Source organism: Heloderma suspectum, chromosome 6, assembly GCF_057233095.1.
Source record: "Heloderma suspectum isolate Gila_16-S chromosome 6, 16-S_ref, whole genome shotgun sequence".
Taxonomy (NCBI): Eukaryota; Metazoa; Chordata; class Lepidosauria; order Squamata; family Helodermatidae; genus Heloderma; species Heloderma suspectum.
In genome coordinates this window covers 78,998,218-79,022,494 of record NC_139463.1, presented here as the reverse complement: position 1 = coordinate 79,022,494, position 24,277 = coordinate 78,998,218, and the positions used below count along the sequence as shown (strand labels likewise).

Genomic DNA, 24,277 nt, shown 5'->3' with positions numbered 1-24,277 from the left:
TTGCTTATCCCTGATCACTCATCAGAGCTAGGGGCTTAAAGCTCTGGCTTTAACATTGATCGTGCTGTTTATTCTCACCTGCCTAAATATGCTATTCCATCGAATGGAATCCATGGCAACGCTGAGCTGTTGGCTTGATGACATTGTTCCAACCTGGACTTTCAGAAAGGATTGGTTGGGAAAAGTGATCCAGTTGATGATATCATATCCCACTGACAGTTTCCCATCCTCAAATAAGATTTCATGGCCAGCGCCATTGTTAACATGGATGTCTTCCAGGAAAGAGTGGAGCTAGATTGGGAGAAAATACAACAGCAGTCATCAAAGGAAGGGCATTCGCTTTGAGTGCTTGTGCCATCTGGATTCCATTAAGATGTAACTGTAAACCTGACCTGTATAGGAATACAGCTGAGCAGATTTCCCTTATCTTCCTATCATCTTGCTACAGTACAAAGTTCTGGGAAAACATCATTAAAAAAATAAAAATAAATAAATTACACAACACAAAAGGACTCCAGAAATGGGGATGCTGAAGAAATTTGAGATGTACTAAATGTGCTTGGATTTCATATAATCCAACCTGTGGAATCTGCTGCAGACCGACCTCCTCATGATGGACAGAGTCCATGGACTTTCAGATCTTGTTTTCTACTTTCCAGAAATGTACATGTAGTTCTTCATAGGAAAATACACAATTTTCTGCTCAGGAAAACTTGATTGTAATGGGAAAGAAATGGTAAAAATTACTTATTAAGGTAAATTGTGTAAATGGTTGTGAACCCTCCTATGCCAATTACTACTGAATTATTTGCACATTTTTCTGCATCACACAAACAAGATTTGAATCTGTCTGTGAATGGATGAAGGAACAAAAGGAGCCTAACCATCAGTAAAACAGAGACAGAGTGGATTTTACACAATCCATACACCCCTATCAAAATACAAGAAGAGCTCTCTTGGATCTGACTAAAGGCCTACCTTGCAGGCATCCTGTTACCCACAGTAGCAAACCAGATGGAGGTGGGAAACCCAGAAGCAGGACATGACTGTTAGAGCCCTTTCCCACAGTTGTCCCCCAGAAACTCATATTCTGAGGCATTTTCCTTCCCACTTTTGTGTCTCCTGGCAACAGTTTCTTATGCTACTTTAAGCCATCAGAATACATTTTCCGAATTGGGGAAAATGCACGATACTGGTCACTTTACCTGCCATGGCTGAACATTCAGATGTCCCACCTTGCCTCCAAGCACCTGTATTCTATGTTTCGATAAATATGTAGCATGCAAAGTGTGTGCGACAGCATAGAGGGCATTGTAGATACTGTAGCTCTGACTGCTCATATCCATATCAAAGAGAGATGCAGACAGGTTCTCCAGCTTTTCCCCTCCTGTACAGTCCTTACAGTTTTCAATGCTTACTCCTCTAAAACAACACCTGAATGCCATTTGCCAGAACAGATAAAGGAAATGCATCAGTGTCTCATCAGGCTTGAGGTTTCGGAGAAAATCCTTGAATGCGGGGACTGCATTTGTTTGGACTGAGAAAGATAATGCTCCATAGAAGGTTTTGGGGGGAAAGCTGGTTGCATACAGGGTGCTGGTGAAATCCCACTGAGCTGTTGTAATCCAAACCTTCCCTACAGGGGTATCATGAAATTCATACATGTCTAAGGTGACTGTTAAAGGAAACAGAGACTGAGTGTCCCCACTGACAACAATCACATTGGCTTCCGTTGAAAAAAGTGCTTCCCTTAATTTAGAAACGTTGTCCATGTAAAAAGGAATATTAGATCTGTCCATTGCTCATGACCTTTCCAAAAGGGCAACACAGATACGGTTCTGAGCCAGCACAGGAGTCAGGATCTGCACAAACCTTTCTCCGTCTTCATCATCTGAAACAATGAGGCCGATCCATGTCCATCCGAAATGCAGGAGCAGCTGGACAATCCCCTCATGCAAAGACGACTCCCTTGGTGTCATCCGGTACAAAGAAGGAATATGGGTTTTACTGGAGAGCGTAGTCTCATGTCCACTATATGTGAGCTAATGGGGAAAACGTAACTTAACAGGGGCTAGAGAAATATCTGCAGGCTTCCCAATTAATGGGATTGACTGCAGAAACTGCTTTCAATATATTTCCTTCCTTTATATTTTAAGTGATCTGAATTATAGGTTTCCAGCTGAACATTTCACTTACAGCAAATTATTTTCTGACTACATAATTTATTTATTATAGTAAATTATTTTCTGCTACAAATGGCATCACTCCATCTTTTCTATCCACCTCTCCAAGCAACACCATAATTAACACTGGTCTGCCTGCACAATATAGACCAAGCCACTCTCTTTAAATAAAGCTTTCTTAAAGTCTAAAACAGAAACATTGTAATCTGAGCACATCTCATGTTAGCTGGCTGCAGTATTGGGGAAAACATTTCAGTGATGGGAAGATAAAGAAGCACATCTAGAAAGAATGTTCATATTTCTTGATGAGAATGCAAATGCACTGTTTTTGATGGAGTCACATTCAAGACCAAATATTGGTACAGAGAAATCATGTGCTGAATATGTATATTTCGATTAACTAACATTCATTTTTACAATACTGCAACTTATCTCCTTCCATATCACACTTTAGAACGAGTAGTATTCTATACATGGTAAAAATGTTACAGGGCAAATTAGCCACTATATTAATAGATTTCTGCCAGAGAGAGAGAGAGAGAGGCAGGCAGGCAGGCAGGCAGGCAGGCAGGCAGGCAGGCAGGCAGGTGGAGAAGCAGAAATTGTGTGATGCAGGCAGATTAAATAAATTTAGGGGGATTCATGCATTACCACAGAAGTCATCAAGGATGTATATTCATTCAATCTGCCCTTTCTTTAATGCTGCGGCAGGGAATGAATGTTACATTAAGTAACATACACTTCCTTTTTTTTCAGTTTGTGGATTACTGTGAACAGTAAAGGTGCTTTTCTGAACAGAACAACATTTACTTAAGGAACATTATATTAGAATACAAATGAAAAGCAAGATTTCTCCAGCCATCCCAAAAGGAATTGTTTACCTGTGGAATCTTGTACAGACTAAAGATGCTGGCCATCTGGATAATGTCTTCTACAGAGAGCCCCCCAATGATAGAAAACACATCTTTCTTCTGATTACAGTTGAAATTTGGCGTATTCCTTTGCTGTGTGAACAGCAGATCCACAATGGCTTCAGATGTGCTTCTTGTACTATGTAGGTTGTCATAGATGTGGAATCCCAGTGTCATGTTGGGCAAGAGTCTGGTATTCTTATTGATCTCGTGGACGGCAAAAATAAAAGCAAAGGCTTGTTGATAATTCTTCGACACTATGCTGCAACGAGATTGACAGTGAGAGAAATTTTGCAATGCATTTTCACTGGCGGCACATGGGCAAAGGTTGTAGTGCTCCCTGTCCCTAGCAAAATGAGGAAGAGATTAAAGCAAAAGGAAGGGGAGTGTCGATCCGAGGATGTATGCAGCTCTAATAACCCCAGAAATTCTTCATCTGATCCTGTTTTCGCAATAACTGCAGATCATTGATGGGAAGTGATGCCCGAATTGAAGTTCCACCCCTTGGCCACTCTAACACTCATCTGGGAAGTAGTGTTACCACTACTACATGATAAAGGAAGCCTTACCTAATATTATCAGGAGTCCAATCTGGAGGATCTGTAAACTTAAGTGTATTATACACAGGATGCATTAGAGAGAAGACCCCTCCAGTGTTTATATCTCCAAACCTAGACATATTGGTTGCATCATGAATTGTTTTTGGCTTCAGATCATACACAATAGGTGGCAGCAGGAGAAGTAGCAATAACACCATTAACAACCACTTGAGTACAAGAACCAGCTTACTCCGGCAACAGCTGCACACCTTCATCCTTACAGCCTGCCTTGTCTACAATGCCCCCCACAGCAGGACCCCTTTCCTCCAAGTAGCTACCCTGGAGATGAATGAGCGGAACAAAGAAAAGATGACTGATTTCACCAAACTCCTAAAACGAGCAGTACCCTAGCTCTGAGAGGCATGTTGTCAGTTCAGCCCTTCAGTATTGAAATGGAAAAAACATATGTTTTAAGCAGGATTAATAATATTCCCCTGAATGTACATGGAAAAAATAACAGTGATTTTGATAATTAGATAGTATAGGGGTGCCTCCCTGGTGTCCTGGATTCTTTGCCTGAGTAAACTAAACACACACACATTCCCCCCCCCAAAAAAAAACACAAGTTTTAAAGATGTCATATAACCATCTCCCAAGAGTGAGTGATGGGAATAGTCAGCTCATACTGCACAACAATATGATATTGACATCCTGCTTACATGTTATTGGTCATAAGTTCGTGAAAAACAGACATTGGGTTGGATCCTGACTTAGTTGCACTATATATCTTTTCACTCTACCAATATATGGGTCTGCTTTAAATATGACTGCACCTGGATCCAACCAGTTCTACTGTGGACTGTTGGGATTATTAGGCAGAGTTTTACTATGCTAACAACACCGTGGAAGTGTAGGTCTCTGGGTGTTTAGGTCAAATCCTGTAAGCATCAGTTTCCCTGACATTTGCCAGGGATCACACCCAACAGAGTGTATAGTTGAGCAGCAATGGAGAATAAATCAAGGTAATTTACAGACTGGGTCCTTTTCCATGCTCCTTGCAAAAGGAAGAGAAGTGGGTGGCTAACAGGAAGAGGGCCTTATCTAAATATTTACGTAGGCTATTACGGCGAAAAATAAAGGAACACAAATAGCACCCCCTATGCTATTTGTGTTCCCCTTTTTTTCACTGTTTTATTTTACTTAAATATTTATGTAAGATAAATCGGCGAAAAATAGGGAACGCTAATGGCGGCCACCGTAGCCACCATTTGAGTATGCTGGGGTGTTTTTTTTTGGGGGGGGGTAGCCATGATAGGCTACATAAATTCTTATGTAGCCTATCACGGCCTCAAGAATGGCAATAGCGGCGGCAGCAGCCCGGGCGCAGCCGGCCAGGAGACCAGGATAATAGGGATGTACGAAACACCTACCATGCTCCGCGCCGGGCAATCCGCGGTGGGGGGGAGGTGCTCCATCCCTCCCCCCGGAATCCTCGATGGGGGGGAGGAGCTCTGTCCCTCCCCCCAGAATCTTGCCAGGCCAGCTTTGCTCCGCGGCCAAGCGCGGAGCCTCCAGCCGGCTCCGGCCACCCGCAGCTGGACATCCTGCCGCTGGGCAGCCCTGCAGGGACGCAAATGGTGGCTGTTGTAGCCGCTGCCATTTGCGTCCCTGTATTGAGCCATGATAGGCTACATAAATATTTACGTAGCATATCATAGAAGGGGGAAAAACTACAACGTACGCAAATGGCGGTAGCTGCCACCATTTGCATACGTTGGTTTTTTTTTTTTTCCCCCTGCTGTGTTAGGCTACATAAATACTTATATGGCCTATCATGGCAGGGGGGGGAAACCCAGCATACGCAAATGGTGGTAGGCACCGCCATTTGTGTACGCTGGGGTTCCCCCCCCCCCATGATAGGCTATGTAAATACTTACGTAGCCTATCATGGCCTCCGCAGGGACGCAAATGGCATCCTAAGTATTTATGTAGCCTATCATGGCTATGAAGAGGAGGAAGTGAATGGCAGCCGCAGGACGGCCACCATTCGCAAAGCAGCACGGATGGGAGCAGGTAAGTGCTCCATTTCGCGCACCTTTCGTGGGGTGGGGGCGGCGGGGATTTTGTCCGACATCCCTTTCAGCCTCAGCAAGATCCATTGCGGAATTCTCTGACATCCCTACAGGATAACCAGTTTTACTGTGGACTGTTGGGATTATTAGGCAAAGTTTTACTATGCTAACAACACTGTGTAAGTGTAGGTCTCTGGGTGGGTAGGTCAAATCCTGTAAGCATCAGTTTCCCTGACTATTGCCAGGGATCTCACACCCAACAGAGTGTATAGTTGAGCAACAATGGAGAATAAATCATGGTAATTTACAGACTGGGGCCTTTTCCATGCCCCCTGAAAAAGGAAGAGGGTAGCTAACAGGAAGAGGGCCATATGTGCTGTGGCACCTGGGCTATGGAATGAGCTCCCTAGAGAGGTTCTCCTGGCACCTACCTTGTACTCCTTCTGGTGCCAGGTGGAAACCTTTTTATCCTCCCAGTATTTTACCATTTTTGCTTCCTAATCTTCTAGCTCTGGTGTTTTAAATCTGTATTTTCAATCTCTGCATTGCTGCTAGGTTTTATTGTGGTTGTACTGTTATTTTGTGGTTTTTAGCTTTCATATTATAGATTGTTTTATCCTGAACTTTGGGGGCTTTATTTTTGTGAGCCACTCAGAGATCTTCGCCTATTGGGCAGGATAGAAGTAAATAAGTAAAATAATAATAATAATAATAATAATAATAATAATAATAATAATAAATGAATGTGATGGGAGATAGTAATCCGTTAAATGCATTACTGCTCTGCTAATTCCCACTCTTTCATCTCCCTTTTGCAGCTGTCCACATGATTCCACCTGTCATGTTGTGCTTTCTCAACTTCCATTAATATTCCGTACCACAAGCAATCTCCTCCTTTCTCCCAGCCAAACACAACCCCCAGAGATGGTTCATAGCAATTTTACTCAGACTTCGATGGCAGTGCCTTCTTCTGAATGGACAATGAAAGAGGAGGACAGATGCACAATTGCAATTAGTATGTGTGTGGGCTCATTCATTGGTGATTTCCAACGAAGATGAGTGGACTATGGTCCACAGCTAGGGAAGTTGGAGAAATCACAATGGTATCAAATGAGTTCAGACTTTCATGAATCCAGCCCATGGATTCTGCAGTGGACTGGTTTTTCCCCTGTTGGTGGGATTCCACAGACTTGCGGACCAGTTTTCTAACTTCCTCGAATTTTGTGCAGATTCCATCTAAGTAAAATCTTCGAGTTTACTCATTGCAAATGACTACACAGTGATGCTAATTGTAAATGGCTACAAACATTCCAGCCAAACACATGTACAAAACGTAAAAAAAAAATCCTTTCCTCATAACGATTGGACATATAAAGTTCAAAACAACTTTGAGAGGAACACCGTCCAACCAGGCTTGTAGTCTGTGGGGAGGCAACATTGTGCCCATGGGCAGCAGAGCAGCCCTGTACAACTTCATTGGCACCCACTAAGGTGCCCTGCCCCTCCCACTTTGTATTTTCTATTTTTAAATTAACAAATCTTCTTCCTAAGAACAGAAGAAGAGCCATGCTGGATCAGACCAAGGGTCCATCTAGTCCCGCATTCTGTTCACATAGTGGCAAACCAGCAATTGACCAGGAACCCACAAGCAGGGTATGAGTGCAACAGCACCCTCCCACTCATGTTCCCCAGCAAGTGGTGTACATAGGCTCACTGCCCCTGGTACTGGAGGTAGCCATCAAGACTTGCATCCATTGATAGCCTTCCCTCAAGGAATTTGTCCAACCCCCTTTTAAAGCCATCCAAATTGGTGAACATCACTACTTCCTGTGCTAGAGAATGCCATAGTTTTACTCTGCACTGTGTGAAGAAGTACTTCCTTTTCTCTGTTCTGAATCTCCCACCAATCAGCTTCACAGGTTGACCCTGAGTTCTAGACTCTTGATTGAGGCAGAAAAATGTCTCCCTATCCATTTTCTCCACACCAGGCATAATTTTGTATACATCTATCATGTCTCCTCTTTCCCTCATTTTTCCAAGCTAAAGAATCCCAGCTGCTGCAACCTAGGAAGAAATGCCTACAAGGTCCCTCACCAAAGATGCTTGAGCAAATTTACTGGTCATGGAATATGAGGAGATGTCCTCTTATAGCTCAGTAACTGGTTAAAGAACAGAAAGCAGAAAGTAGGAATAAGTGGTACATTCTCCCAATGCAGGATGTAAATAGTGGGGTCCCACAGAGATCTGTATTGGGACCAATGCTTTTTAACTTCTTAATAAATGACCTGGCATTCAGAGTGAACAGTGAAGTGGCCAAGTTTGCCAATGACACCAAATTATTTAAGGTGGGTAAAACAAAGATGGGTTTGGAGGAGCTCCAAAACAATCTTTCCAAATTGGAGGAAAGGGCATCAAAATGGCAAATGCAGTTCAATGTAAGCAAGTGTAAAGTGATGCACGTTGGGGCAAAAAACCCCACTTCAAATATAACCTAATGGGATCTGAGCTAGTGGTGGCCAAGCAAAGAAGACCTTGGGGCTGTGGTAGACAGCTCAGTGAAAATATCTACCCAGTGTGCGGCCACCATAAAAAAGGCAAACTCTGTTGTGGGCATAATTAGGAAAGGAATTGAGCGTAAAACTGCCCATATCATATCGCCCTTATATAAATCTGTGGTGCAACCACACTTGCAATGCTATGTACAGCTCTGGTCACCACACCTTCAAAAGATATTGTAGAGCTGGAAAGAAGTGAAGAAGTGGCAGAAGTAGTTGCCAGTTAATGAGCTGGATGACCGTTATGATTTAGATCACTGCTGCTGCAGAATTTCATACAACTAGGTAAAGTACCTGAGACCCAGGTTCAAACCTGGGCATTTTCCCTCCTCAGTGAATTCTAATGTCAAGAAGAGCCTAGTGCCATCTTCCCCATCTTAGTCCCCACCAGCCAAGCTGGAAAGTGACTTCCATCACCTGCAGCCAGCATGGATTGGCCATGCTTGGCTGGGGGAGATAGGATTTGCAGTCCATCACATCTGCTGGGCACCAGGTTGGGGATGGCTGGTCCTATGGGAAAGAAAACCAAATGCAATCCAATTTGCATCCCTTCCAAAACAATGGGATGCAGCTCAGGTTGGCAAGGGTGAAATCTAGTCCTGTGGTTCATCCTATCCAGGCAGTGTTCGTGTCTCAAATCATCTGCTCAGGGCACATGACAGTTCACTGCAGTGACCACTGTAGGGTACTCTTATTCCTTATAAGTAGGGATGTACAAATCCTTTACCTGGTTCTGGTCAGGGCATCTGCTGATGGGGAGAGGCGATCCGTCCATCCCCTCTGGAATCCTCCCTGGCCGGCTCTGCTCTGCGGCAAAGCCACAGAGCCAATGGCCGGGGCTGGCCGCAGCTGGACTTCTGGCCGCTGCTGCCACGGTCCAGACTCAAATGGCAGCCACTACACAGGCTGCCATTTGCATCCCTGTCTGTGGGCGTGATTGGATACATAAATATTTACGTAGCCTATAACGGCAAAGAGCAGGGACGCAAATTACAAGCCAAATACAACCAAAACCCAAATACAAGCCATTTTGCATCCCTTCCAAAACAATGGTTTCCAGCTCAGGCTGGCAAGGGTGAAATCTAGTCCCATATTTCATCCCACTCAGGCAGTGTATGTGTCTCAAATCATCTGCTTAGGGCACATGAAAGCTCACTGCAGTAACTGCTGCAGGGTACTCTGGTTCCGTATAGGTGGATTGTGCACTGGGCAATTATTTCTTTGCTCGCTTGCCTGTCATGGGGTGCCAGTGGTAATTATTGTCATCTGGCTCACAGAAAAATGTGAAGGGTTCCTCTGCCATATTCGCAGCCAGCACAATGTGGCTTTATTTGTGCAAGGCCGAGACTGGAAGATCATGTGTGATACTTAATCTGAGAAAAAAGCCCTTGAAGACATAATTAGCAATAATGAGGATCTCCTTGAACCCCTCCAGGGTTTTCCAGAAGGCCCCATCCCCTTTCCCCACTCCTTTCCCCAACCACTGATTTTTGGTGGTTCTCTGGCTTTTGTGCAATTTCTCCCATTCTATAAGGGTGAAATGCCTCTCCTAAGGCTTAGTGATGGGCAGTAAGGGTTTTAAGCTCAAGGGCTTAAAGGGCAGTAAGGGCTCTTGGCACTGGGGCACACTGTTTTGCCTTTGGCCCAACCAACTACTGGAATGCGGCCCTCGGGAGTGTCTCCACAATGTAAACTAGCCCTTGGGATGAAAGAGGTTCTGCACCATGTTCCCCGAACACATTGATCAGTAACCTTGTAAACTACAGTTCCCGATATTTCTTCAGGTAGGATGCTGCTAAGCATAGGGATGTGCGAACTCACCCCTGTCTGGATTCTCCAGGCTCCCACCCAACCCCTGCCCCTGCTCCCAAAGTGTTGCATCATTGTTCTAAGAGCTGATCTCACCTCTGGGAAGTTTCCGATAGAGAAAACTAATTAGGGATTATGGGGATATCAAAGATTCTTCTTCATCCCCTTGGTCATTTGTAGCAAGGCAAAGGCGGTTATATTCAGAGGGTTCTACAAGTGTTTAATTGCTCTTTTCTTCTAGCACTTTAATTTTTAATCTGTTCCCTTTATAGATACTGCTTTAGAGTGTATCAGTGATGTCTTTGTGATATTACTACCTTGTCAGAAAATTGAGGATTTTTGTAATACAATATAAAAAATAATATAACATATAAACATATAAATATAAATATAAATATAACTGTTGTTGTTTATTCAGTCAGTCGCTTCCGACTCTCGGTGACTTCATGGACCAGCCCATGCCAGAGCTTCCTGTCGGCCGTCCCCACCCCCAGCTCCCCCAAGGTCGAGTCCGTCACCCCCAGAATATCATCCATCCATCTTGCCCTTGGTTGGCCCCTCTTCCTTTTGCCTTCCACTTTCCCTAGCATCAGCATCTTCTCCAGGGTATCCTGTCTTCTCATGATGTGGCCAAAGTACTTCAGTTTTGCCTTCAATATCATTCAAGCCCTCAAGTGAGCAGCCTGGCTTTATTTCCTGGAGTATGGACTAGTTTGATCTTCTTACAGTCCAAGGCACTCTCAGAATTTTCCTCCAGCACCACAGTTCAAAATAGGGGTGGACGAAAGTCACTTACCTGTCCTCGAAGGATGTTCGCGGCGGGGGGGAGGCACTTCGCTGGTCCCCCCGCGAAGTTCAGGCCGGGGGGGGAGGCTTCCCGCCTCGCCCCGGCTGAAATTCAGGCCGGGGGGGGAGGCTTCCTGCCTCGCCCGGCTGCGAACGCGAAAGTTAAAAAAAAAAAAAAACGCCCCCTGATAGGCTACGTGACGATTCACGTAGCCTATCACAGCTAGATCTGCAAAGTCAGCCATGATAGGCTACGTGAATCGTCACGTAGCCTATCATGGGTGACTTAAAAAAAAAAAAGCGCGTACGCTAATGGCGGCCCCCATATGGAGCCGCCATTCGCGTTCCTTATTTAGTCGCTGTAGCCTACGTAAATGTTTACGTAGACTACGGCGAAAATAAGGGCAACGCAAATAGCGTTGCCCTTATTTTCGCCGTAGTCTACGTAAATCTTTACGTAGACTACAGTGACCAAATAAGGAAGGGGAATGGTGGCTCCCTATGGGGGCCGCCATTATCCGTACACACTTTTTTTTTTTTTTTAAAGTCACCCGTGATAGGCTACATGACGATTCACGTAGCCTATCACGGCTGACTTTGCAAATCTAGCCGTGATAGGCTACGTGAATCGTCACGTAGCCTATCAGGGGGTGTTTTTTTTTTCTTTCATTGCAATGGTGGCGGTGGCAGCCGGTCAAAAGACCGGCTGCCGCTCCTGCCTCGCTCGAACACCCGCCGAACCGCCGGCCGGACCAGCCACCGGGAGGGACATTCGGTGAAGGTAAGTCCCGTCCCGGGGCGCGGGGGGGTGCAGGGGGCGGGGGGGTGCAGAGGATTTCTCCCTGAAACTTGTTCGGGGGGCTGAACACATTGGCGCTCGGCCCCCCGAAGTTTCGGGGAGAAATTCTCCGCCAACCCTAGTTCAAAAGCATCTATCTTCCTTCGCTCAGCCTTCCTTATGGTCCAGCTCTCACAGCCATAGGTTACTAAGGGGAATACCATTGCTTTATCTATGCAGACCTTTGTTGTCAGTGTGATGTCTCTAGAAAACATTTAAATAAACAATCATAAAATGATCAACAATAATAATGTCAAATGAAACAGCCAGTTTGTTTATTTTTCAACGTGTATCCATTTTACTCACATATTTTTAGACCTGTCTGACTGGGAGCCCACCAGTTCTTGAATTGGAAAAGGCTTCTCTGACGTGGTTCATTTCTGCAAAATATCAGAGAGCACATAATTCTATTTCTACTCCCATTTGATAGTCCCTATGATATGGAACACACTGCAGTCATCATATATGTGATAAAGAGATGGTCAACCCCTCCCCCCAAATTTCTAATACCTCTGCCAGGTGACAGTAGCTGCAGACCCTCCATTTGTCCTCTTATCTCTCCTTGACCATGACCTCCCTTAATGGTATCAATGGATGGAGGTGTGACGTTTGATGGGCTGCCTCACAATGTGACCTTGTGTAGGTTTGAGGCCTACAGAAGCAAAAGGAGAAAAGGTCAGGCATATAGGGATGTCAGAGAATTCCACCACGGACTGAAATGGGATTGAATTCCCTTCAGTCCATGCAATGGAATCCTCTGAGGAACAGCACCACGAGGTCCTGCAGAGCCAGCAGTCATGTGGCTTTTTTTTTTGTCATCCACACAGAGTTGTGAAAATTTTGTAAATAAAAATGCAAGGTAGTATGTTCCGATAATAAATACTTAAGATTGTTGTTGTTGTTGTTGTTTTTTAAATGAATTGTGCTCTCCGCCTTTTTTGTGGGTGTTCTTTTTCAATTGAAACCCTCCGTCTCTGTTTACTTTCAGCCACAACACTTCCTCCTCCTCAGGGCTTCCCAAAACAAGGCTGCCCTTGGTGTGCCTGAGCAATGTACTCTTTGTTTAAAGCAACGCTGTTGGAAAGAAAGACAAAAACCTTTTAAAATGACCATGCGGGTCTGGAGCCCTGCACGAGGTATTATTCTCCCTGCTAAGCTTTATATTTCCACATCCAGGGTTGTTGTTGATGTTGTGAGGCTAAAATGGAGAGGAGAACCAACTCTGTGCATGTCCACTCAGAAGTAAGTCTTATTGAGTTCAATGCAACTTATTCCTACACATGTCAGCACCCCACTTGCTCCCAGGTCTGCTTTGTATTTCAACAGCCACCTCATGATTAGGGTTGTACGAAAGTCATGCACCTTTTTGAAGGGAGACATTCGCGATGGGTGGGAGGCGCTCTGTCCCTCCCCTGAAATTCTCTCCGGTCAGCTCCTCTCAGCGGCGATTCCACAGAGCCACCACAGCCGCTGGGCAGCCTGCACAGGGACGCAAATGGCGGCTGCTGTAGCCGCCGCCATTTGCGTCCCTGTATTTTGCCATAATAGGCTACGTAAATATTTATGTAGCCTATCACGGTAAAAAAAAGAGAGCAGTGAACGCAAATGGCAGCAGCTAAGGCGGCCGCCATTTGCGTTCCCTTTTTTTTTTGGCCATGATAGCCTACGTAAATATTTACGTAGCCTATTAGGGCACAAGAGATGGGCACAAATGGTGGCCTCTATGCCATTTGCACCCCTCTCTTTTGCCGTAATAGGCTACGTAAATATTTACATAGGCCATCACGGCCAAAAAAAAAAGGGAATGCAATGGCAGCCACTGTAGCTGCCACCATTTGTGTTCCCTTTCTTTTGCCGTGATAGACTACGTAAATACTTACACAGCTTATCACGGCTTCTGCAGGAATGCAAAGTGTCTTCTGAGATAACTAACAGGACGTTTGCTAATGAGCTGGACGTGGAAATACCAACCTGAGCTGGGGGCAAGTGGGATGCTGACATATGTAGGAGTAAGTCGCATTGAACTCAGTAAAACTTACTTCTGAGTAGACATGCACAGAGTTGGTTCTCTTCTCTGCTCAGCTTTGTATTTCCACATTTCCTTTGTATTTTTTTTCCGCATGATGAAAAAAGATATTCACAACCGTCTGTTGGTGGATGATGGAACAAAAGGCACCTGACAATCTGCTAAACACAGACGGAGCAGATTTTACACAGTCCGTACATCCCTAATGGCAAGTCACTAAGGCATAGGGATGTGCGAAAGTCACTTACCTATTTGAAGGGGTGATTTGCGGTGGGGGGGAGGCGCTCCGCACCTCCTCCGGAAATCCTAACCTGGCCATCTTCGCTCCACAGCAACTCTGCAGAGCCGCCAGCCGGGTGCATTCACAGGAGCAGCGGCCACCATTTCCGCCCCTGTCTTTCACCATGATAGGCTACATAAATATTTATGTGGCCTATCACGGCAAAAAAACAGGGGCGCAAATGGCGTAACAGCTGCCATTTGCACCCCTGTCTTTTGCTGTGATTGGCCACATAATTACGTAGCCTACCACGGTAAAAAAAAGGAACACAAATCACGGCCACCATAGCTGCCACCATTTGTGTTCCCTTTTTTTACCGTTATAGGCTACGTAAATATTTATGTAGCCTATCATGGCCTCCGCAAGGATGCAAATGGCATCCCTGCATTAGCCGTGATAGGCTATGTAAGTATTTACGTAGCCTATCATGTAGGGGTGCACGAAAGTCACTTACCTGGTCTCGCAGCATTTCGTGGTGGGGGGGAGGCGCTTCGCTGCTCTCCCCGCGAAGTTCAGGCCAGGGGGGAGGCTTCCTGCATCGCCCGGCCGAAATTCAGGCCGGGGAGGAGGCGCCTCGCCTCACCCGGCCGCGAAATAAAAAGTTAAAAAAAAAAACGCCCCCGTGATAGGCTACGTGACGATTAACGTAGCCTATCATGGCTAGATCTGCAAAGTCAGCCGTGATAGGCTACGTAAATAATCACGTAGCCTATCACGGGTGACTTTAAAAAAAAAAAAGCGCGTACGGCTAATGGCGGCCCCCATAGGGAGCCGCCATTCACGTTCCTTATTTGTTCGCTGTAGTCTATGTAAAGATTACGTAGAGTACGGCGAAAATAAGGGCAACACTATTTGCGTTGCCCTTATTTTCGCCCTATCCTACATAAAGATTTACGTAGACTACAGCGACCAAATAAGGAACGTGAATGGCGGCTCCCTATGGGGGCCGCCATTTGCGTACGTGCTTTTTTTTTTTTTAAAGTCACCCGTGATAGGCTACGTGACGATTTACGTAGCCTATCACAGCTGACTTTGCAGATCTAGCCGTGATAGGCTACGTTAATCGTCACGTAGCCTATCACGGGGGCTTTTTTTTGTTTGTTTTACTGGAATGGTGGCGGTGGCAGCCGGTCGAAAGATCGGCTGCTGCCCCCGCCCCTGACGAAGACCCGACGAACCGCCGCCAGGACCCGCCGCCAGGAGGGACATTAGGGAAAGGTAAGTCCCATCCCGGGGAGGTGCAGGGGGCGGGGGGGGGCGAAGAATTCCTCCCTGAAACTTCTTTGGGGGGCCGAACACATTGGCGCTCGGCCCCCCGAAGTTTCGGGGAGAAATTCTCCACCATCCCTACTATCATGGCAAAAATAGGGAAGCATATGGCGGACGCAGATGCGGCCACCATTTGCAAAGGAGCACCAGGTAAGTGCTCCATTTCATGTGCCTTTCGTGGGGCAGAGGGGCTTTGTTCCATCACGGATTTCAGGGGGCCAAATGCACTGGCATTCAGCCTCACTGAGATCTGTGGCGGAATCCTCTGACATCCGTATTAAGGCATGGATAACTGTGGCCAAATGCGCCATCTCCAGGAAGGGCTGCAGTGCAAACACTATGCCAGACAACTTTGGCAAAGCCACTCTCAGCACAGAAGCCACCTAATCCACCAGAAGCAGTGCCCCATTCGGTCATAGGGATGTCAGAGAATTCTGCAACGGATCTCGGTGAGGCCAAATGCAAGTGCATTCGGCCCCTCAAAATCCATCGCAGAACAAAGCCCCTGCCTCCCCCAACCCACGAAAGTCATGCGGGACGAAGCCCCAGCCCCCCCAACCCACGAAACCCACATGAAACGGAGCACTTACCTGCTCCCGTTGGTGCCGACTTGAGAATGGTGGCTGCCCTGCGGCCACCATTTGCTTCTTCTTCACGGCCGTGATAGGCTACATGAATACATACGTAGCCTTTAAGGGCTAACACAGGGATGCCTTTTGCATCCCTGTGGAGGCCGTGATATGCTACGTAAGTATTTATGAAGCATATCCCGGCAGGCTTAAAAAAAAAAAAAGTGTACGCAAATGGCAGTGGCTACGGCGGCCGCCATTTGCATTCTGTATTTTTTGCCGTTTTAGCCTACATAAATATTTTCATAGGCTATTTCGGCCAAAAAAAGGGGAATGCAAATGGCACCCACTACATCATTTGTGTTCCCCTTTATTTCGTCGTAATAGCCTACGTAAATATTTACGTAGGCTAAAACGGCGAAAAATACAGAACGCAAATGGTGGCCGCCGTAGCCGCCGCCATTTGCGTACGTTTTTTTTTTAAGCCTGCCATGATAGGCTATGTAAATGCTATCACAGCTCACTACAGGGATGCAATTTGCATCCCTGCTGCCCAGCGGCCAGATGTCCGGCCATGGGCGGAGCCGGCCAGCGGCTCCGCAGAATTGCCGTGGAGCGGAGCCGGCGAGGCAGGATTCCGAGGGGGGGTGACCGGAGTGCCTCCCTCCCATTGAGGATTCCAGGGGGAGGGATGGAGCACCTCCCCCCCGCCACAAATGAATCTGCGAAACGGTAAGTGACTTTCGTACATCCCTATTCGGTCACCCTGATCATTCAAATGAATTGGAATGGTCTTACAGGCTTAACTCCACCCCTTTATATGAGACTATGTTTTACTCCACTTTATTCAAAATACTGCATTTTGTGGGGCCCTGGACTTCTGCCCCAAAGTCCCTTCCTGAATGCAATACTGGCTAAGCCCTACCCAGCTATTGATGAACTTTAATGCAACCCCCGTCTTGGCTAATAATTGGAGTCATCAGACTAAAAAAAAACACTAGCAGTAATGAGCTGTAAAGGTTGGAAAGATGCAGTAGTCACTTTATTCTGGGGGATAATCTTGGAACAGGGCATAATAATTCTCTGATGGACAAAAGCAATGATCCCCCAAGGGTATTGATATACAGAAGCATACAAGTGAGCATACAGAACGAGGGGAAAGTACATGCTTGACGTGGGAAGAAAAAGGTGCTCAATCCAAAAATCAGTCGAACTTATGGCAATAGCCCCCCTCCCCCTGAATGTTTAACTGCTTTGTAACAGTTAGGCACTTGAGGCCCCTGAGCGAATTCCAGTATAGCAAACATCCTGTAGCTGCAACTGTATACGAATGGTTTTATTTTTATCTTTCAAATGACACATGAGACAAAGCTCCCATAATGAAGAATGGCCTATATTAGGGTTATGATCACCACATTAAAACAGTAGGACAGTTAAGAATCTCATCTGCAGCCCATGCATAACAAAGAGAAGAAAGCAAGGAATGCCCTGCTAGGACAGACCAATGGCCTATCCAAGCTATTATGGGGCACCTAGGAACACCAGGATTCACAGGAGTTACCACTTGCGGTTCATAAGGTTCCTTGTAAGAACATCAACTTCTAGAGACCAATCAAGGATGACTAGGGATTTGTGGATGCAATCTCCAACATGCCTATTCCATGTCAGGTCAACCTTCTTTGGATTAATTCAGGATTAATTTAAATTGAGTCATTTAAGTCAAAATAGAAATGGCTCTGAATTTAGAGATGTATGAAAATCACTTACCTTTCAGGGAGTATGCTGATGGTGTGGGGGGAGGCGTTCCCTCCCTCCCCCCGGAATCCTTGCCGAGGGGGGAGTTGCTCCATTCCACCCCCCCGGAATCCTGGCCGGCTGGCTGTGCTCCGCAGCGATTATGCGGAGCCGCCAGCCGGCTCCGCTGGCCACCGCCATTTGCGTCCCTGCAGTCAGACATGATAGGCTACGTAAATGTTTACGTAGCCTATCACGGATGATTAAAAACAAAAACAAAAAAACATGTGTATGCAAAAGGCGGCACCTATGGGCACCGCCATTTGGGTTCCTTGTTTTGGCAAGTCTTAGTCTACGTAAATATTTACGTAGACTAAGACGGCGAAAATAAGGGGAACACAAATAGCGTAGACGCTACGCTATTTGAGTTCCCCTTATTTTCGCCGTCTTAGTCTACGTAAATGTTTTCGTAGACTAAGACGTGCCAAAATAAAGAACGCAAATTTTTACCTGGAAATGGCGGCGGCGGCGGCCGGTCAGAAGACCGGACACCACTGCTGCCGCCGCAAAACCACCGCCAGAGCCGCCGCTGGATCTGCCGTCACCAGGAAGAGCTGCCTAAGGTAAGTCCCGTCCCGGGGGGGTGGGGGGCAGGAGGCCGTTCCGCCACCGATTTTGGGGGGCTGAATGCGCTGGTATTCAGCCTCCCCGAGATCCGTGGCAGAACTTTCGTATGTCCCTATCTGAATTGCAGAATGGGGTGGGGATTGCTATTCTAGTATAGTCCCCTCCCCAATCCCATACCATCTTAGTTCATACTTACTGTAGGGCCCATACAAGAATCTGCTTTCCTGGTCACCAACATCTCTTCCCTCCATTGCCCCCCTTTCCTTTCTCACATACACCTAGTTGGTTGTGCCTGCAACATCATCTGGCAACTGGGCCACCATTATGCTTTATGTCACTGTGGCAGCATCATTGCATACAACAGAGGCACAGCATGTCAGTCCAGGGGGTCAGATCCTTCTCTTTCGGGATGCCAAGGGAATGGGTAAAAATTAGTGGGGAATTTAACCACTTTGAAATATCTGAATAGAACTGACTTTGCCTTGCTCTAAAAGGCCAAGGAGATGAAGCAGAGGAAACCTTTAATTTCCCCATAATCCCTAGTTAGTTTTCTCAGTTAGAAGCTTCCTGAAGTTGAGCTCAGCTCTGAGAACAATGATGTAACACTTTGGGAGAAAGATGCAACCCAATAACCCAGTGTTGGAGGCCAAGATGGCAAAAACTTCCACAGCCACGACATCTTTCCCCTTGGTGCTCAGGTAAGCTGGAAGGAAGGAGATCCAAACACTGCAAAACACCAGCATGCTGAAGGTGATCAGCTTGGCTTCATTGAAAGTGTCTGGCAGCTTTCTGGCCAGGAAAGCTACTGTGAAGCTGATGAGGGCCAGAAAGCCCAGGTAGCCCAGAACACAGTAGAACATGAGGATGGAGCCTTCATTGCATTCCACTATAATCTTCCCAGCCTGAGAGTGCATGTCAACATCTGGGAATGGAGGAGAAACTGAGAGCCATTTAGTGCAGATGCACACCTGAATGAAGGAGCAGGAAAGCACAATGGCATTTGCCACTTTTTGCCCTAGCAGTTTCCTCATCCTGTTGCCCGGCTTGGTGGCCATGAAGGCCAGGACCACTATGATGGTTTTTGCCAAGACACAAGACACTGCAATGGAGAAAATGATTGCAAACGCCAACTGCCGGAGAAGGCAGGACACCTCCCCAGGAGTGCCAATGAAGAGAAGGGAAGAGAAGTAGCAAAGCAGGATGGAGGTGAGGAGAATGCAGGTGAGGTTTCGGTTGTTGGCTTTGACAATGGGAGTATCCCAGTTCTTTGCAAAGGTCAGGATCACCAGTCCTGTAATCACAGCAAGGGAAATAGCAAGGGAAACTAAAACGATCCCCAAAGGCTCTTCATAGGTTAAGAAGGTCCTAAGCTTGGGGATACATTGATCTTGGTTCTTGTTTGGATATTGATCTTCTGGACACTGGACACAATGCACGGCATCTGAAAGGGTTAAGAAAAGTGTGTGGCAGTGTTAGCTTTCTTGACAAAGAATGGCTGTCATAATGCCAAATCCATGGTTGACTAAAATTCCTGTCTTTCGTTTATTTCTTTTTTGGCCTTCAGATATCTATATTCCAACAATGACTTCAATGTACCTGGGCTTGTAGCACACCAGAGATCATATTCATTCTCAGCTGCAACACTGATAATAATAAGCATTTCAAACAGAAAATAACATATCAACTGCAATTCCAGCATGGTTCATGGAGAAGTGGCAACCCAGACCAATCAGGGAGGAACATGCTGATGATTCCTTGTGGTAGCCAGCCTTGGAATGATCTGGACAATATACCCTGTCAGGAATATCACCTTTCACAACTCACCCAAAACACAACTCAGCAGACACAAAGATACAACACCGCACTCAGCTGTATCAGTTACTGTGATATAACCAAAAGAACTCCACATGCTGATTAGCTGATTAGTAATGTGCCATGGTCCTAAAGAGGAGGGGATTATGGTAGATATAATTATTCTGAGTGGAACCACCTTCCAGGGAACTACATCTTCCATGCTCTCTTGACATTTTGTTCACTGATTTGAAGAAGGGACGGAGGGAGGGAAATACCTCCTCCCACTCTCCCACTACATCTGGTTCTCTCTCTTTTGGTTTCACTTCTCCTAGTCAACATAATTTGAAGAGAATTCAGTCAGCCTATATCCCTGGACTATGAAGATGGGATCTTTATTAACATTCCAAAGCATCACATAATTTCAGCAAGTACATTCAAGGGTTCAAGGCAGCCCTGTAGCCAGACTTCCATATATGGGAGGCAGTTGCATTGCTAGATGGGGCCCTTTCCTTGTTTTGTTTTGTTTTTCCCGCTGGTTCATAGCATCACCTGATTCCTGCCCCCTTCTTCTCATGGTACAGGAGGATTTGAGGATGGGAAAGGAAAGAAGGTTCTGTGAAGCATATTTAAGGAAAAATTCATTATGGACCTCAGGAATTAAATGGATAAATAATAGTGGAGCTTCTTTCACAAAAATTCAGTTTCAATCTTGAATCATGAGATAACACCAATACAAAAAAGAAAAAAAGAAAAAAACCAAAGAAAGAAAGAAAGAAAGAAAGAAAGAAAGAAAGAAACCTCATCAAGGAACACAGTAAGATGCATTACAAGTAGGGATGTCGGTGGAATCTGCCATGGCCTCAAATGAGGCTGAATTCCATTGAATTCGGGGGGCCCAGAGCCTGTGGTGGAACGGATGTACTCACCTCGGCCTCCCAGACCCACATGGACTGAATCCTCCCTCCCAGTGGCTCTATTTGGAAAGTGATCTGTATTTTCTCATGATAGGCTACACATTTGAATTTGCATAAATAGTTGCGTAGCCTATCGTGCGGAAAAGCAGGGACACAAATGGCATAGTGAATGCCAAATGGCGTAGTAGGCCTCAAGCTATTGTGCACATATTCAGTGGAAACCCACAAACAAGGCCAGATTGCAGCCTGGGTGCCCAGCAATGTTTCTATCAATCTAGGGCAATATTTTCAGCCTTTATGTATGTGTGTATGTATGTATTATATTTCTATACCTCCCCATAGCCGAGCTCTCTGGGCAGTTGAAAAAAGTTAATACATTAAAATACAATATACAAAGTTTAAAAACCATTCACATAAAACATACAGACAAACAAAATATAACTAAAAACAACTTTGAACTAAAAGCAATTTGTTTAACAAATCCAACAATAAATCACAGCTTAAAATAACACTGCTGAAAAATAATATACACAAGTGCGCAAAAGGAACAAGTGTTCTAAAAAGGGAAGGCCTGCTGGAATAACAGCATCTTGAATTCCTGCTTAAACGCCTTCAATGAGGTTAGCAGGTGCCTTTCAACCAGCAGGTCATTCCACAAGTGAGGGGCGGCAAAGGAGACGGTCCCCTTGCGTGTGGCTGCCAGTCTCACATTAGGCAGCTGCAGCAGAGATCCCTCAGAGCAGAGGACCTCAGGTGTCGGACTGGGATGTAAGGGAGAAAGCGCTCCTCTAAGATACCTTGGACCTATACTGTGTAAGGCTTTAAAGATAAAAACCAGCACTTTGTTTTTTGCTCAGAAACCATTTGGCAGCCAGTGCAAGGATTTTAAAACCAATGTAATAGGGTCTCTACAGGATGTCCTAGACACCAACCTGGCTGCCATATTTTGTACCAGTTGAAGTTTCCAAACAAAATATACAGGCAGCCTCAAGTACAGTACATTGCAGAAATCAAGCTGAGGGGTTACCAGCCCATGCACCACCATTACCAGGACCATATGTTCCAGGAGTGGGTGTAGCTGGCATATCAGCTGAAGTTGATAACAGGCATTCTCACCATTGCCTTCACCTGGGGTGCCAGGAGAAGTGTTGGGTCAAGAAGCAACCCCAAGCTATGAACTTCTTCCTTCAGGGGGAGTGCAACCCCATCCGGAACTGGTGGACATATCTCAATACCTGAATGACGACCCTTCACAATGAACACCCCTGTCTTGCCTTGATTCAGTTTCAGCTTCCCTCATCCAGCCCATTACCGACTTCAGGCAGTCATTCAGTGGAGTCATATCTTCCTTGGATAAAGGTTTTAAGGAGAAATAGATCTGGATGTCATCAGCATACTGATAACGCTCAGGCCCAAACCTCCTGATGACCTCTCCCAGCGGCGTCATGTAGATATTGAACAGCATTGGGGATATGCTAAAATGGGGATATGCCATTTATGGCTACATTTAGGCTACCCCACCAGCTTTACGGCTGCAAATGGAATCCAGTACATCGTTTGCATCCGGATATTTAACATAGAGTTACGGCACAGCTATGGCAGCCAGCCATATTGCCAGCATTGCTGAGCTGGCCGCCAGCTCTGCAGGATCGCCATGGAGTGGGGCCAGCCTGGGTGTATTCTGGGAGGAGGGACGGATTGCCTCCCCCCCCCAAGATGCCTGCCCAGACTCAGAGGTAAGGCATCCACCCACCCCTAATCATCATTGTCCCTACAGTTGTGAGCACAGTGTGCCTTAAAAGGGTATGCCTGAAATCTCAGGGTAGATATTATTCCAGGTCACTTTAAGTTACTTCTTTATTACCCCCTTTGAGCAACTGACTCCGTACTACCCACTGTCAGAATGATTTCATACAAAACCAATGCTTACTTGCTCTTTACTGCAGGGACACAAGTATACTTCCTTGTTGCTGGCACAAATGAAAATGAAATCGAAAACTAGAGCAAAGGCAAGTCCAAGCTGTGGAATCTCACTCTCTAGCCCATAAGAGACAATTAGAATATTTAACCATTCAAGGATCATGTTAGCACACAAGATCACATTAGTAAAAATAGGGTGATTGTGATCAGGACACACTACACCTCAGTTGTTCCTGCTCTTAAAACAAGCTGTTATTCTTGTAGTGGTCTTCGTCATGCCACAAAATAAGAAGACCCCCCCCCCTCGCAAAAAAGTCCTAGTTGGGGCAAATCACTGATCTATGTAGGGCAGTGCATGCACTGGCCTCACACCATCTATGTGTATTTCTGAGGGGATTTATGAAAGGTATTGCAAATATATTATTATTAAACATGCCATTTCACATGTCAGTTAATTATAAACACTCAAAAGATGTTTATGTATAACATCAAAGTCTCTAAGATTTGTGTCACTACAAGATTACTACAGTAATTGAGTCAGTTGTTTGGGGAATCAGAAATTGAATAAGAAATTTAAAATATGAAAGTATAATAGAGAGTTGAAATCATTCCCAGCCAAACCTGTGTGCTGCCACTTACCTGACTGGTTAGAAATCATGTCTTCTGGGCACTGAATACAGTCATAGCAACAAACTGGCTTCCCCTCTCGAATTCTCTTGCTGTGTCCAGGAAGGCAGCTCTCCACACATGTGGAATGGGGCTGCATCTAGTAATTATCATAATCATAATCATCATAAACTGGGAGGTAAATAGCACTAATTTCTGCTGGACAGTTAGTCCACTTATATTTCTACTTGAAAACCTAGGAAATTCTGAAGTCAAGTTTCCCACTGTGCCAAATAACAGTTAAAAGTAGAGCCAAACATTTTAGAAGATTTGCAAGAGAGAGAGAGAGAATTTCCCAATTATCTTCCGGGAAATTACACTTGAATTTATGTTGAAAGAAACTATATGGTTATTTTCACGGATGGCCCAAGAAAGCAAAGGGCTAAGGAAGAAAACTGGAAGGAGGAGGGACAAAGTAGGGATGTATGAAACTGACTTACCTTTCGCGGATTAAGTTGATGGTGGGGGGGGAGGCGTTCCATCCCTCCCCCTGGAATCCTCAACAGGGGGGGAGGCGATCCATTCCTCCCCCCTGGAATCCTTGATAGCCAGCTGTGCTCTGCAGCAGCTCGGCGAAGCAGCTGGCCAGGCCCAGCCCAGCCCAGCCCAGAGCCGTCCGCAGCCAGATTTCGGGCTGCGGAGGTCTCTGGGGAAAAACAAAAAACAAAACCTCGTATGCAAATGGTGGCGGCTACAGCCGCCGCCTTTTGCCTTCCTTATTTTTGGCCATCTGAATCTATGTAAATATTTACGTAGACTATGATGGTGAAAATAAAGGGGAATGC

At 45.7% G+C, this 24,277-nt stretch overlaps 2 protein-coding genes across 2 annotated transcripts in view; both read right to left on the bottom strand.

The window, feature by feature from the left end:
* Positions 1-18,436, bottom strand: part of LOC146341337 (vomeronasal type-2 receptor 26-like) — a 30,938-nt gene extending 12,502 nt beyond the window's left edge. The window contains exons 1-4 of the mRNA XM_084807377.1: positions 18,395-18,436; positions 3,884-3,972; positions 3,065-3,356; positions 1,810-2,042 (exon numbers count right to left, since the gene is read on the bottom strand). Of these exons, the coding sequence (XP_084663503.1) occupies positions 1,810-2,042; positions 3,065-3,356; positions 3,884-3,972; positions 18,395-18,436 (656 nt within the window). The remainder of the gene's footprint in view (positions 1-1,809; positions 2,043-3,064; positions 3,357-3,883; positions 3,973-18,394) is intronic.
* A 301-nt stretch (positions 18,437-18,737) lies between these two features.
* Positions 18,738-23,592, bottom strand: LOC146341336 (vomeronasal type-2 receptor 26-like). Its single transcript, XM_084807376.1, has 2 exons — positions 23,466-23,592; positions 18,738-19,639 (listed from the first exon to the last, which is right to left on the bottom strand). The coding sequence occupies exons 1-2, from the start codon at positions 23,590-23,592 to the stop codon at positions 18,738-18,740; spliced, it is 1,029 nt and encodes a 342-aa protein (XP_084663502.1).
* Between the last annotated feature and the right edge of the window lie 685 nt (positions 23,593-24,277).

Coding starts and splice junctions, on each gene's coding strand:
- LOC146341336 (XM_084807376.1), bottom strand. CDS start 23,592: ATGCAGCCCCATTCCACATGTGTGGAGAGCTGCCTTCCTGGACACAGC. Junction 19,640..23,465: donor CATGATTTCTAACCAGTCAG/GTAAGTGGCAGC, acceptor TAACCCTTTCAG/ATGCCGTGCATTGTGTCCAG.